At 38.4% G+C, this 16,655-nt stretch overlaps 1 protein-coding gene across 1 annotated transcript in view; it reads left to right on the top strand.

Moving 5' to 3' along the window:
• SNTB2 (syntrophin beta 2) overlaps nucleotides 1-16,655 on the top strand; it is a 101,587-nt gene that overhangs the window by 81,110 nt on the left and 3,822 nt on the right. The window contains exons 4-6 of the mRNA XM_074286114.1: nucleotides 122-264; nucleotides 9,004-9,200; nucleotides 14,974-15,158. Of these exons, the coding sequence (XP_074142215.1) occupies nucleotides 122-264; nucleotides 9,004-9,200; nucleotides 14,974-15,158 (525 nt within the window). The remainder of the gene's footprint in view (nucleotides 1-121; nucleotides 265-9,003; nucleotides 9,201-14,973; nucleotides 15,159-16,655) is intronic.

Genomic DNA, 16,655 nt, shown 5'->3' with positions numbered 1-16,655 from the left:
TATCCTGGAACTTAATGCCACGTGGGCTATAAACAGAACTATTTACCAGTTGCCTAGCCATATAGGCTATCCCCCTTTCTCTGTTTTACCATTTAATCATCCATTTACCTTGGTGTTTCAGGCAAAACTAGATGGAGGAAGGCAGCAGTGGAGACCGGTCCTCATGGCTGTGACCGAGAAGGACTTACTGCTCTATGACTACATGCCATGGACAAGGGACGCTTGGGCGTCTCCCTGTCACAGCTACCCTCTCATCGCTACCCGGTAAGACACATTCTACCAAATGAATAGGAGACTTGAATCCAACCCTCCAGAGCATTTTGTTGAACAGTGTGATGAGTTTTAAGTCACTGCTTATTAAGTCTTATTATTTTAAGCAAAACTTGTTTTTTTTCCTTTCTCAGTCATAGTATAAAGAGTATTTCAGGCCATGCTCTTGTCATTCTTGTCATTTTTAGGCATGAAATAAGCTTCTGGGTAATCTTGAAAATTTTAAGAACAATTGCTCTTTTAAGAGCTGTCTAAATCATTAAGAAAAGTGAATGACATGGTCTTTATAATGATTGTGCCTGGAAAACCACTGAAATTTTGAGACTTCAGATTAAATGATGAAAGCATTTTAACTAACAAGCAATAATGGGAATAAATCACATGACTTAGCCCATATATCCTTGAACTTCTCTTTTCTTTTATAAATGCACATAATTTTTGTTCCACAAAATAAATGCTTGACTTCATTGTGAATAAAATCGACAAGATGTTCTGAATCACCTCATAGAGAATTGGGAGATGAATATTGGAGAACTGAAGAGCCTGCAATAAAAGATATTGGGACAGAGCTCTGAACCACTGGCTCTTCACAAACCCCTGTCCCTCAGATGCCCCTTTCCTGTAAGGCATTGTTTCATGGTGCTTCATATGCGGGTGGTACAGAAGGGCCATAGTAAAAGACAGTGGCTGATAGACTTGGACTTTGAGCCTCCAGGAGAGTTAAAAAAATATATATAGAATCCCCTTCATTAGCAAATGGGTTGACAAAAAGACTTTGACAGCCTTCTTTCCACCTTTCAGGAGGTCCTACTGAGCTTCTAAAGTGGACCTATGGATGGGGCTGATAAAAAGAGGTCAGACAGCTACATGATCAAATGAGTTGGTAGAACAGCAGGCTGGCAAACAGGGTCACTCACTGGCCAAATGCTTGTATCCATCATCCCATGTTTGGCACTAGAGGGATGGTGAAGGATGGAGGGGCAACAAAAACACTTGAAGGAATTTCCTTTCATGAGTCATCTCTGCCACATTGGACTTGGTCACCATAACAAGGAAAAACAAAGGTGGAGATCCTCTAGTTAGCTTTCTATGATCAAGCAAGTGAGCTTGCAATCTGTAGTTCACAATTTATAATTTTTATTTATTTATAATCATTTTTTTGTAATCAGAATTTATAATCACTTCCCATATGGAATTATATCAAAATTATTAATATTGAGTGGAATAAAATAGGGATACAATAAATCATAATAGAACTATTACAGATTTTTTTTTTAGTGCAAATTTTCATTTAAATTTTAAAAATTTCAATTTTATTTTTAGGTTCCCATTCTTTCCCTTTCATCTCCTTCCTTTGTTGAGAAAGCAAGAAAAACCTTTGTTACAAACATGTATAGTCAAGCAAAATGAATTACTGTATTGACCCATGTCCAAAAAGAAAAGAAAAATATTCTTCATTCTGCCCTGTATCCATTACCACTCTGATTAGCTCTGGATGTCATTTTGCTTATCAGAGTTCACAAGTCTAAAGACTTTTTTTGCCTTTATGATATTGTTGTCATTGTATAAAAGTTCTGGTTCTATTCATTCACTTTGCATCAGTTCATACAAGTCTTCTCAGGTTTTTTAGAAACCCCCTTCATAATTTTTTACAACACAAGAATACTCCATCACATTTATTATTATTCAACCATTCTGACCCTAACTGATGGACACTTAATTCTACTTCTAGTTTTTTAACTCTATTTTAGTTCTAGTTCTAGAAGTGCTATATAGTTTTTCCCCTTCTTTCTTTGATTGTACTTAACGGAATAGACTTAATAACAACATTGCTAGAACAAAGGTTATATACAGTATAACAGTTTGGGAGCATGGCTCAGAAATTTTTTCTCAAAACAGCAAATTAGTGCTAGTAAATTTTTCCCAGAGATACCCCAGGATTTGTAAATTTTCCTTTTTTTTTAAGTCAACTTTGCTAATCTGATGGATGTGAGTTGGTACCTAAGAGTTAAAACAACTCTTACATTTTTCTAATAATTTGTGATTTTGAGCATTTTTGCCTATGACTAGTGATTACTTTATTTCTTCCTTTGAAAACTTTTATCAGTTGAAGAATATGGATAGATTTTCTTAAATTATACTACCCAAATATACGTCTAAACTAGAATATGTATGTCCACTTATTGCTACATCTCAGGTAAACTTGTTAATCCAACTTTATTAAAACTCACCCCTTCCAAAAAAAAAAATAATTTCATAGATAAAAGTGCTCGGTGTCATTATCCTGCCAGAGTTAGACTAAAGTGTAGATGGAGGAGAAAGGGGTAAAATTTATAGGGATTGGGTTTTTGCTCATAGTGGCATTTTTATATGAAAAGGGTAAACTAAAGGATAATATTGCGCAATTGTCGTTTTGTGTAGAAAACTTTTAGAATAGCTGAATCCCTCAATGCCAAAATTTGGGAGTGTCGCTTTTGAGACCTGGTAATATTTCTATCAAGCAAGATACATACATTGTACACATCTCAAATAAATGAGGTCCCTCCTTCATTTACTATTCTTCCCTAAGATAGGGACTTGCCTCATTCCATATTGAGGCTATTTCTGTAGGGAAAAGTATTTAATCATTAATGAATTCCTGTGTCTCTTCTTTGAAAGATACATTACCTTCTCATCAAATCCTAGAAACCTTCCAGAAATCCAGAATAGTAATTCTTTAGGGAAATGAAATTAGTAATAAAATTAGTAAGTCAGACATACTAGAAGAATAACACTTCTGAGCTGAAGTGGGGTATTAGTGTGTCTACACTACTAAACTAGATTTTATTTGGAAATGGAAAGCGGAAGTGTGGAAGCGTGCATGAGCTGTGAGGAACTATACACTGTCCAGGGTAAACTAAAAACCAGCAAAGCAGCAAGCATTCTGAAAATCTCGTTACTAATAAAAATGACCAGCAGTAGGAAATGTAGACAATCTGATCATTTTGGAAAATGTGATTGAGATAGGAGAAAGATTCTTAACTACATCTAGAAGTGCTTTAATTTATTTCCTTGGGAATTCCAAGGGACTCAGGAACTACAGGACTATAGTTTATGATAATTTGGGGACTGGGACTAGGACTATAACTTATTTCTGAGTCTAGAAGAAGGACTTGGTGTTAGGCTCCAAACAGCCAAGTATAAGCAATCAGAAAATTTGGTGTGAACTTGTAGATTTTCTTAAATTATTAAGTCTAAGCAAATTCAGCTCATTTTAAACACAGCTACAGGACAGATGGATGGAATCCATTGCCTCTTTTGACTTTTGCAAGATTAGTTGCAGTTAAAATTACAGTTTTACTTCTCTCTAGTTTAGAAAGTAGGTAAGGGACTAGTAAAATTGTCAGACCGGTAGAAGCTAATATTTCCATAATCAGCCAGTCAGAAGCACATGGGCATAGAGATCACTGAATCAAAGATTTAAGTCATGAAGTAGAAAGACCCAAGTTTGGTCTCAAAGCCTCCTCTGGTACAAGCCTCAGTTTCCTTACCTGTAAAGTGAGGTATGAATACTAGTTGTATTTACCCCAGTGCATTGTTGTAAGGCTCAAATGAAAGGATCTATGTAAAACATTACATAAAACCTCAACATGTTATATTCATTTTAGTCATTGTTGTTTTCTCTATCCCTACTATCCAGGTAGAGAAAGAAGTTATATTCTTGGGTTATTAGAAGAACAGTAGATGACTAGGGAAAGAGAGATCATGGAAAGTGATAACCCTTGAAGGGGGAGGTAGGGCTAGGAAACGGAAATCCAATGTTGTGTAGGAGAAAGGAAAAGTTTCTAAAATCTAGAGGACAAGAGAGAAGGCTTTGAAATCCTTTGGGACAGTTTCTAATGAGTAATAAGATGGCTAGAAAGGAGGCAGCATTAAGAATATAAAGATGGAAGAGAAAAATGGCCTTGCCCGTCATAAAATACATCATCATCCCTTGCCCCATCAAGCATTGATTAGTTTTAAAAGAGTTGATTCTCGTTTGTGATCTTATTTCCCAGACCTTGCTACTTACATTGCATTACATGTAAAAAGGTTTTGGAATCAGAGCGATCGTTTGGCCTTTTTTTTTTTTTTTAAAAGCTGATATTTTTGCCTAAGAAATTAAATGAAATTTACAAGTGGAAAAAAATTTTTTTTTCTTTTACAAGCAGTTTCTGAGATCAAAGCCAGATGGACTGTGGAACTGGGAAGAGAGACACTATGTTTTATAAGGCTGTACTTGCTCTATCGACTCAGGATGTAGGATTGAGAGAGTAAAACAATATGTAGCTGCTTTGCAACATGGAAACTGAGAGGAGCACTGGCCACAGGCTCTCCTCACACCTTCCCCCAGCTCTGTGTCTATCCCTCTTGGCCGGGTGGACCACAATCAGTGACTGCTCAGTAAGAGTCTCACAAATGGAGGGTATTAAGTTCCTTATCCCAAACGTTCCACAACTGAATCTGTGGGATAAACTTGTCCTGGATCAGATACTTTTAATGTCAGATTTGGGAATGGGGTGGGGTACCTCCAGTCACTCTCCCAGCCGCTGGGCTCCACCTGGATGTCACACACCTGCTCCAACAGCTCTTGGTTTAACTCTTGCTGGGCTGGTGGAAGGATGGGTTCCCTCTGTCAGCTGTGCAGCTGGTGCATTTGGGGACCCTGCTTTTCCCGTTGGATCAGGTCCTGGGACAGCATAGGCTTCTCACCCCTCCCCCCCCAAGGAGTTCATCTTCGTCCTTCCAATGTGCTGCCTCGTTTAGCGCTGAAGAAAAGATCCACAGGTGAGGACGCTTGCGGAGACCCATCCCGTTCGAGCTGTCCTTCTTTTGGGAAGCTGTGACTTGCGTTCCTTGCCTTCTTTTCAGATGACTCTTCCCTAACCAGGTTTTTCAGAGTCCAATCTAGAAAAATGATGGCATCTTAAATTTGGTTATCTCCCAGCTGGAATTCATTTCCCTGCACCTCCCTCCCTTCCTGATGCCCAGTCGTCTCTAAACTTAGAGGGACCCTTGTCAGTCTTCCCTGGATCTTCCCATTTCCAGAGCACCCCCAGGATTCCCAGAACCCCAATGCCAGACCTGATCATGTTCCCTCTATAACAGGGCTTTACAACAGCAGCTGCCCAAGGCTCGGCCTCCATCACCTCTCATCTGCACGATTGCACAGATTGGCCTCCTCAGAGCTACTGAAATATCTTTGAAAAGCACAAGTCTCATGGCTCTCTTCAACAATGAGATGATTCAGACCAGTTCCACTTGTTCAGTGATGAAGAGAGCCCTCTACACTCAGAGAGAGGACCATGGGAACTGAGTGTGGATCACAACAGAGCATTTTCACTCTCTCTGTTGTTGCTTGCTTGCATTTTATTTTGCTTCTTTTTTTAAAAAAACTGGTTTGATTTGATTCTTCCTGTGCAGCACAATAGTTGTATAAATATGTATGCATATATTGGATTTAACATATATTTTTACCATGTTTAAAAAAAAGAAAAGAAAAGCAGAAGTCTCCAGCTCCTGCTGGGAGCACAATGTTTCCTATGACTTGTAAGATACAATAGAAGTCGTTCCCTTCCAGACACTCAGATGTTCTCTCTAAACTGGACTGTTTTTGTTCTCTAAACTTGGGATGTCCCAAGCTGTGCCTGACTCCTGAAGTGCTCTCTGAGCTTCCCTCGAACCCTTAGAATTCCTGGCCTCCTTCCAGCCTCAGTGTGGGCGCCCTAGCTGGGCAAAATGCTTCCCAATCTTCCTAGTTGTTAGCTCCTCTCTTCCATCTCAAAGCATCTTTCTTCTGTGTGCCCTTTCACCCAGCCATACCTCTGCTAGGTCTGTGCCCCAAGGAGATCGGCTTATACAAAGAAACATTTATAGCAGCCCTTTTTGTGATGGCAGAGTACTTTTGTTCTCCTTGTGCTTGAAGAGGGCCCAGATGACATCACAATGTTGGGATCTGGGAAGTGAGTAGGACTAGAAGAACAATTTATACAATAATATTGTTATACAGTAAGAATATTATAAAGATAATCAACGTGGAAAGACATGTGAACTCTGGTCAGCACAGTGATCAACCACAATGAGACCAGAGGACTCATTGTGGAGTTTATTCTCCCCCTCCACTTAATAATAGGATTTTATTATTTTCCAATGACGGTTTTCAGCATTTATAAGATTTTGTTTACTTTTCCTCCCTCTCTCTCCCTTCTCCCCTCCCCAAGACAGCAAACAATCTGATATAGGTTATACATGTACAATCATATTAAATTTATTTTTATATTTGCAGTGGATTTTGTTTTTCTTGTCTTCTTAACAGGTGAGGCAGAGGGATAGGGAAGGAGAGAATTTTAAACTGAAAATAAAATTGAATTTTAAAAAATTACCATGATTATATTTAATTATTCACTTATTGTGTTCCCCCCGGATAATGTAAGAAGCTGCTTAGAGGCAGGGACTATTTTTCAATTTGTTTTCGTATTCCTGGAACCCCAGGGCAGGTTGGTGGCACCATAGTGGATAGAGCGCCTGTCCTAGAGTCAGGAAAATTCATCTTCCCAAGTTCAAATGTGACCCTGGACAAGTCACTTATCCGAGATGTTTGAGAAGGAAATGGCATCATTCTAGTTAGTATCTTTGCCAAATAGGAGACAGCGGAACAATTCTGAGAGCCTACCCTCACCTGTCTTTTACATGTAATTATGTTTAATAAATGCCCTGATTAGTAGTAGTGTAACATTTAAAACATGTTGTTTTCCTTTGAGATCATGATTAGCATATCTTTAGACAAAACTAGGCCCAGGTCAGCCGGGAGGGTTCCACCCTGTTCCTCCTTGGTCCTTCTGGCTGAGCTACCAAATTCTTCCCCAATACTTACCCTCTTCCCCTGAGAAACCTCCAAGGTTAGATTTCTCTTATAAAAGATGCGCTTCGGATAAAGATCTTTGCTAAGTCCTTTTCAGAACTAAGCCCACATTGAGGTACTCTTTCCCTCCCCATAGCAACTTCCCTTTAATGATGCCTTTCTCCTTACTCTGGCTAACTCTGGTTAGTCTGCTAAACTCCCCCATGAATTTAGCCTGCTGCCCATGGTGATACTCAGGCCTCTTGTCAGATGCTTTGACTTCTTCCAAACTCCTTTCCTTGGTAATTCTATTGTTCTCCCAAATCTATTTCATATTTACTACTTCTGCTGCCTATTTAACTCTTTGTTTTGTCTGTAACCTCTTCTTTATTATAAAAGTTAAATGTAACTTTTGCCAAAATGGGAAAAATAATGTTTTGATAGGGAGGCATAGTGAAAAATGACTAGATTCAGAGTTTTCCTGGAATGAAACTCTTGAAAAGTTTGATGGTCTAGATGAGAATAGCATTCTTTGTGGCTTTTTACATGTGTAGTTCATTCTTAGTTATCACTGGAGGTGTTTCTTTATCATATTGTATTAACACTCAGTACTTGACAAGTTCTTGCACATTTTTTCCCTCCTACAAATATTTTCCTATCATAAATTCTAAATGTCACATTTTTGGGGTCTTTGTTCTTGAAATTCTCTTCTTGCCTTGGGCTTTATTTCTGATTTGAACAGAACCAGCAGTATGAGAAGTTTTGAGATTCTGTACTGGCCAGGCTTCTCGCTGTTGATTTCTTTTCACTGCTTTAGTTCATTTCCAGTTCTTGTTTTATTTACCTCAACTACCTCATTTCTGCCCCAAGGTATATCCCAGTTTGATACACTAATAATAAAAAATTTTAAAAGAGAAAAATTAAGTCCTAGGTAGATGATTTGATGTGAAACATCATGATGTGCTATATTTGTGCCACCATCATTTCCTTTCCCCAAATTGTACGATAAGAAAGAACTTTCCCTGCTCTTTGTCAGCATCCCATATAAGTTCTGATGTTCTCTCAGTCACTTATGGCAGTTATTCTGTTATTGGTTGAAGTACCAAGATACTCATCCTTCGTAAGGCTTGATGACCTTTTCACCTACCAGGTTCTCTCATTGAAACTAATAATTTGGTTCCAAGTAGGACTAAACAAAGAGATGGGCATCTTAAAACGATATTTATTTCCCCAAGGTAGACTCTGGAACAATAAGGTTCTGTACCACTTGAGCCCCTTGGCTCAAAAGTCCTTCCTTCTTTCCCTTCCATTTTGATTTATAGAGAACTTTGGAGGAGAGGCAGGGCCCATTTTATTTTCCTTCCTGCATGAAGCTAGAAGGAGCTTTCTGAGCCATATAGTCCAGCCCTCTCATTCCCTGGTGGGGAAACATGGTCACACAGCTGGTCTCATGAAGAGGAGCTGAATACAGATCCTCCGACTCAGCTTCTGTTCCTTTTTTCCTTCACTGTCCCATAAGAGGCCTCAGACACTGAGGAGGGAAGCCAGAGAAAAGGAGGGCTTAGAGACAGAAGCCTGACTAACCTGCAGCTGACAATGTCCTCTTGCTACCTACCTTCCCTCATACCCTGTTCCATCAGCCAGACTGGACTTTTCTAGTTTTTTTTCTGCCTTGTTTAATCTGAAGCCTCCTCTATGAGACTTCCCTCCTCTCCATCCATGTGAATCTTATCCATCCTTTACACTTTGCCAGAAGCTGGATGTGAAGTCCCCCCCCACTTCTGCACAGCCCAAACAGGTTCCCTCTAGCCTCGTGTTAGGGTTCAGTCGCAGCCTTGAGTGTGTTCACCAGGTGTGTGTTCTCTGCCCCGCAGGTTGGTACACTCGGGCTCAGGATGTAGGTCACCCTCGCTTGGCTCTGACCTCACTTTTGCTACCAGGACGGGATCGCGTCAGGGCATTGAGATGCACATGTTCAGGGTCGAGACGCATCGGGACTTGTCGACTTGGACCCGAGTACTTGTGCAAGGTTGTCACACTGCAGCTGAATTGATCAAGGAAGTCTCACTAGGTATGGCCAATATTTCACTTCCAGTAGTAATTAAATGATGGTGGCCTGCTTTCCTTTCATTTGAGTTAGTCATTGTCATGTAGACAGATTTTAAGTGTGTGCAGAAATATGTTTTTCTGTTATCACTTCATTAAACTGTCAGCATTTTGGCAGCTTGGAGAGGTGGTCTTGGAAATAAACCTGGCTTCGGAACAAATAATGATGAATGTTGGAGGGGATGTGGGAAAACTGGGACACTGATACATTGTTGGTGGAGTTGTGAAAGAATCCAGCCATTCTGGAGAGCAATTTGGAACTTTGCCCAAAAAGTTATCAAACTGTGCATACCCTTTGATTCAGCAGTGCTGTTATTGGGCTTATATCCCAAGGAAATACTAAAGAGGGGAAAGGGACCTGTATGTGCCAAAATGTTTGTGGCAGCCCTTTTTGTAGTGGCCAGAAACGGGAAGATGAATGGATGCCCATCAGTTGGAGAATGGTTGGGGAAATTATGGTATATGAAGGTTATGGAATATTATTGTTCTGTAAGAAATGACCAACAGGAGAAATACAGAGAGGCTTGGAGAGACTTACATCAACTGATGCTGAGTGAAATGAGCAGAACTAGGGGATCATTATACACTTCAACAATGATACTGTATGAGGATGTATTCTGATAGAAGTGGAAATCTTCAACATAGAGAAGATCTAATCCAGTTCCAGTGGATCAATGATGGACAGAATCAGCTACACCCAGAGAAGGAACACTGGGAAGTGAATGTAAATTGTTAGCACTACTGTCTATCTACCCAGGTTACTTATACCTTCGGAATCTAATACTTAATGTGCAACAAGAAAATGGGATTTACACACATATATTGTATCTAGGTTATATTGTAACACATGTAAAATGTATGGGATTGCCTGTGATCCGGGGGGAAGGAGTGGAGGGAGGGAGGGGATAATTTGGAAAAATGAATACAAGGGATAATATTATTAAAAAAAATTACTCATGCATGTATACTGTCAAAAAAATTATAAAAAAAAAAAAAAAGGAAATAAACCTGGCTTCTCTGACTCTAGTGACATTCCCCCAAGCTCCAGAGATGTCTTGGTGTCCGTGGTTAAATATTTATTATAAAGCCTTCTATTAATATTTTCTTTACATGCTGTTATTAATTTCCCATTAGATACAGCATACTGTGTGTTACTTTGTTGAACATTGAAATTCATTCATCTCAATGTGGAAGGTTTTTAATATAAATCTTATGTAGGAATCTTTAAAATGGTAACATCTGACAAGCCAGATGGCTGTAGGGACATAAAGAATTCAGAATGTCAAATTTTTCAAAAAGGAACTCTTCAATCTAGCACTGACTAAAAAATATTCCAGTGAATTTCTGGGGTACTTTGAGGGGAAAAATCATAAGGATCTGGTACAGTCTGTTTAAGCTCCCTCTAGTGGTTAATTTCAAACAATTAAATTTTACTTAGAAAAACTTCTATATTTATATTTGTGTGAATGTCTGTGTTTATTAAGTGCTTTCTGTGGTCAAAGCTTTGAGTGAAGTGCTGTGGATAAAAATTTTAATATTAATAAAGTGGGCTAACAACATTTGTTGTGGGAGAAACGAGACGCAGATGGGTTCAGCTCCTAGATAATTGGCAGTGGTCCTACGGTTGTAACTTTAGGTAGGACAATGAAAGGGGTTTCATTTCAATAAGGACTTATTTTATACTCCTCTTATGCTAGATATTGTGTTAGACATAATGTTAGCAAGCTGAGACTCTCAATTATACAATATACATACACACACATGTGCACACGATTACATACACATGCAACCCAAGCACATGTTCACACCACATAGTCAAGCACATGCAGTTACACAGTTGCACACAATCATACACACACCGAACACATACCTGTAATGTGTGTGTGTGTGTGTAGATCTGGAGAAACAAGCCAAGCAGCGCAGTGCAAAGGATCCCTCCCCAGCTTGGAATCCAAAGAACTCTCTCGCCAGCATTGTAGTTCACCAGCTATATGATTGTTGGAAGTTTAAGTTTTTTGAGCCTAAATTTCTTTATCTGTCCCTTGGAGGCTATATCTGTCCTGCTTCTGTTACGACTCTTTTCAAGAATGAGAGAGTACATATCAAAGTCCTTTGAAAGCCTCAGAACTCTGAAGAGATTACAGGCACCATTCCAATATTTCACTGCTGTGGAACTTTCCGTACCATGGTAGAGTTCACCTGTCTAAGGAACCACTTGTGGTGGGCAGTAGGTCACAAGCCGATGTCAGAGGTGACATCTGAACCTTCACCTCCCTGACTCCTGGCCTAGCTCTATCTCCTTTATAACAGTGTTTCTTTACAGATGATGAGATCAAAGTAATGACATTTTTTAATGTAAAAATAAAAAATGTCAACACATTTGACATTTGAAAAAGTGTTCCAAATCACTTTAAACAATAAGAAAAATACGATTAAAGCAGTCAATATATGACTTGGATGTTTTTGGTTCATATCCAGCAAATTGGCAAAGATGTCAAAAGATAGGAATAGTCCATATTAGAAAGGTTGTGGAAGGATAAGTACATGTTGGTTGAGTTATGGTCCAACTATTCTGGAAAACAATTTGAAATTAGACAAAGAAAGTGACTTTTTACCCAGAGATTCCTCTGTCAGCTATATACCCCAAAGAGGTCATTGACAAAAAGGTGTCATATACATCAAAATATTTTAAAAAATTTTTGTGCTATTAAAAAAAATGTGCCCATCATTTGGGTAATGGGTAATGTGGTACATGAACTTAATGGAATATTACCTAACAGAAAGAATACAATATGATGAACTGACTTATATGAACTGATATTCACATATACTAAGTAGTAATATGATATATCAACAATGGAAAAGTAAATAACTACCAAAAACCCCCTAAAACTTGGCTCTGAAAAATTTGGTGAAATACTTTCCCTTCTCTTTCTTCTTCTTTTTTTTTTTTTTATTTAGAATTTTTTTTCACAGTATATATGCATGAGTAATTTTTTTTTTATAATTTTATCCCTTGTATTCATTTTTCCAAATTATCCCCCCCCTCCATTCCCTCCCTCCGATGACAGGCAATCCCATACATTTTACATGTGTTACAATAAAACCTAGATACAATATATGTGTGTAAATACCATTTTCTTGTTGCACGTTAAGTATTAGATTCCGAAGGTATAAGTAATCTGGGTAGATAGACAGTAGTGCTAACAATTTACATTCACTTCCCAGTGTTCCTTCTCTGGGTGTAGTTATTTCTGTCCATCGTTGATCAACTGGAAGTGAGTTGGATCTTCTTTATGTTGAAGATATCCACTTCTATCAGAATATATCTTCATACAGCATTCCTTCTCTTTCTTCTTTAGGAAAGGTTAAGAAATTCATGGCTGTCAAACCCCACATATTACATCACTTTTTAAGAGATAAAATTATCAATGCCAAAGAGTGTGGGATATTAATGTACTGTTGTTAGAGCTGTGAATTATTAAAATCATTTTAGAAAGCAATTTACAATTATGCAACAACAAAAAAAAAGGTGGCTAAAATGCCATTGCTAGATAAATACCCAAAGGATGTCAGTGATTTTAAAAAAAAAAAAAAAAAAAAAAAGTCCCAAAATACCTTCAGATATTTATAGCAGCATTTTTTCTGTATAATAGTAAAGAACTAAAAAAAAGTCATACTCAAAAAATGGGAAACTGCTGAACAAATTGCTACATGAATGTAAAGCATAAAATGACGTTTTTAAAGCTATAGTTGTGACCAGTACCTAAAAATCATTAAGCAAATTTTTTGTCTGTTTTATATTCTGCAAGTGAAAAGTTTCATTTCATTTTTTTCCTCAATAGTATTCTGTTTTCCCAAATACATATAAAGATAGTTTCCAACATCCATTTTTATAAGACTTTGTGTTCCAAATTTTTCTTCCCTTCCTTCCCTTTCTTCACCCAAGGACAACAAGCAATCTGATAGAAGTTAACAAACATTGCCATGCTGTGGAAGAAAAATCAGATCACAAAGGAAAAAAAAACCACAAGAAAGAAAAAACAAAAAAAGATGAAAATACAATACTTCAATCTATATTCAGTCTCCAAAATTCCCTCTCTGGATATGGATGGCATTTTCCATTCCAAGTCTATTGGAATTGTCATGGATCATTGCATTATTGAGAAGAAGCAAGTCCACCACAGCAGTTTTTCAAAAAAAAAAAAGAAGAAGAAAAGAAGTTGTATTTCTCTCTTTAACTTGCTTAGAATTTACCCTTGAGGAAAATTTACACAGATTGGGCTATAGCCATATATTTATAGAGTTTTAGCCTTTTTACATAGCTCAGGTGGTACAAATAATCTACAATCTTGCGGTTATGGTTGAACAAACGATTCTAAGGAAGCTTTCCATCAGCCATGGTGAATGGACATCTGGACTCACATCTGAGATGATGTGAATTCCACTCTCACCCTTGTTGAGTTCTGGCAATGTGACTGGAGGCTGAGAGATAAATTTGGAGGAGTCGAGTATCCATGCAACAAAATCACACGTGAGATCCAAGCACACATCCACACTTGTTTGATAAAAGCTGTCCTTAAGATTTGTTACTTTGTGAAAGATTTTGTCACCCTCTCTTGGAGGGGTCTCATTTGTCTTTTGGTTTGTATCAATTAGTTAAAAGGATGGTGTGGATTTTGTCAACTATTCCCTTTTGCTAGCCACCTTGGGCAGATTCTCTTATTTTGCTCTGACTCAAACCCCAGTTCCATCCAGACCAGCCTCCTTCTATTTCCTTTGCAAATCCTGCTCATTACTGCTGCTGCCATAGCCATCCGCCTCTCTTTCCCCTTCCTAGAATGACGGCCCCTGTTCTTCTGCCTTTCTCCACATGCAGACCAATGCTTCCAGACCTTCAGGACGTTCCCTTCCCTCCCTCAGGGAGTCCAGGCCCTGCCTTGTAGACTTGCTTTCCCTCAAACTCCTGTCCTTATGTGTATATGTATAGTGTGTGTATACATATATATGTACGTACACACACACACACACACACACACACACACACACACACACATATACACATCTCATTACTCGCTTTAGCACTCCAACCTCCAGTTCTTCAGCTTCCTCGTCTCTTATGACCCCAGCTCCATCCCAGCTCTACAGAGAGACCCACAAGTGCACTATCGGCATCCCCCCTCTTCCTTGGAACCTTAAATCCTCTTCTCCATCCACACATGGCCTCCCACCTCAGCACCTCTGTTCTCATTCTCTCCCCCTTTCCCATCTTGATCCCTTAGTAAACCAGTTTCCAACTCTCCTCTTCTCCTTAATCGTCTTAATGTCCATAGCAGTCATATATATATATATATATATATATATATATATATATATATATATATATGTCCATAGCAGTCTCAGCCATAACATATATATACATATACATACATACATATATATATATATATATATATTCTTAAGTTAGAATATCACCTTCTGGCAAGGGACTGTTAACTGTTTGATGTCTAATAAATTTGAGCTATTTCAAAAGAGAACATGGCAGCTCTTTTCTTCATCAATAGAGAATTTAATAATCAAACTGAAACCTCAATTGGGATATCTCAAACAGGCAATAACTTATGTAGGTTTGAGAATATGTTGCCTTTTTTCATTCCAAATAAAAAGAATTCTCCAGCATTTGGTAGTGCGAAGTATAAACCCTCCTAATAGTGCTTCTGTTCTTTTTTGTCACACAGGTTGCATAATGAATGGCCAAGAAGTAAGACTGACAGTGCATTATGAGAATGGGTTTACGATTTCTAGAGAAGGAGGCGGTCCTGGCAGTATATTATATCGATACCCCTTTGAAAAGTTAAAAATGTCTGCTGATGATGGTATCAGAACTCTGTACTTGGATTTTGGTGGTCCTGAGGGAGAACTGGTAAGCAGGATGGGGAAAATTATTATTTTTTTTTTTAAAGAAAATAATGGAGATAGGATATAATGAAGTGAGCATAGCATTAGACTATGAAGTACTAACAGAAAAACTATTTTGTCCTGAGTTAATTTAAAAATGGGCAGCTCAGTAGTGCAATGGATAAACTGCCAGGTCTATAGTCAGAGAAGACTTTATCTCCCTGAGTTCAAATCTGGCCTCAGATATTTAATAGTTGTGTGATCCTTGGCAAACCATGCCAGTATCTTTGCCCCCCCCCAAAAAAAAAATCCATTTGGATCATGAAGAATCAGACAGGACTGAAAACAAAACAATAGGAAAAAAAAATTAGCTCGGAGGAAGAAAACAGGTAAGCAAAACCAAGGTGCTCCTGAAGACTTCAAGAATACAAATTCTGGGGGTAGAGAGGGCGGGGAGAATGAGAGCATTCCTTATTTAATAAGAATAGCTGGGGAAATGGACAATCCTGTGAGAAACTGGGTTTAAACAAACAAATTAAACCATATGGTACAGTAAACTGTAGGTGTTTTTACCACCTTGATAGATTACATTGGTCACAATACTTCAAAAAAAAAATGCTTTCTCAGCTCTGAAAAAAGAGGAAATTCCTTATGCTAGGGATCATGAAAGTTAGAATAGGTAGTTTTAATTGCATAAAATTCAGTAGCTTTTGCAAAAAACAAAATCAGTTCATCTAAAATAAGAAAAGAGCCTGTCAAGTTTGGGGGAAGGGGGGGTGGCAGAATCTTCACATCCAATATCTGTCCAGGCTTTACAGGGAAGTGACGCGGATAGTTAAGACCATAGCTATGCCTTAACCAGTTCATTAATCAGCATTTATACATGTTACATTTATTTCTCTGATGGGTAAGTGATCAAAGAATAAGAACAGTTTTCAATGACCACATGGAAAACTGCTTCAGGTTACTAAAATAAATGGAAGCAATTCAGGTACTTGAAAATGGCAAAGTGGTAAAATACATGAAAAGTCAGCATGGAATGGTTTGTGTGCAGACAGACATCCTTATGTTGAGACTGTTAGAGCTGTACGTTGGTCTGGTGCTCCAGAAAACAAGACAAAGTGTAAGACGAATCATTTACCTGTCTACCCCCTCTGATCCGTCATTTTATTACTGGGCAGACACTCCAAGGCAGACAAAGAGAGGATGCCTTTCACAGCAGCTCTTTGTGCAATATCCAAACATTGATAACAAAGTGGGCTTTTATCCTTTGGAAAATGACTGAGCTAACCATGATACTGTAGGAACAGAATGGGATACCCTGAGCTTCACCAGCAGGAGGCAAGTGTTTCATCTTCCTCTGGGCTCACAGTTTATTGGTGAATTGATTCCCCAAAGCACTTTTCATTGTATAAATTGCTCTCCTAGTTTTGATCACTTCACTCTGCAGTAGTTCATTGGGCCTCCTACTTTTCTCGGGAGCTATCAGTTTTATCATTTCTTAGGGTATAGTAAAATTCGG

Source organism: Sminthopsis crassicaudata, chromosome 2 (genome assembly GCF_048593235.1).
Source record: "Sminthopsis crassicaudata isolate SCR6 chromosome 2, ASM4859323v1, whole genome shotgun sequence".
Classification (NCBI taxonomy): Eukaryota; Metazoa; Chordata; class Mammalia; order Dasyuromorphia; family Dasyuridae; genus Sminthopsis; species Sminthopsis crassicaudata.
The sequence above is the reverse complement of the archived record's forward strand: the minus strand, read 5'-3'. Positions and strand labels throughout refer to the sequence as shown.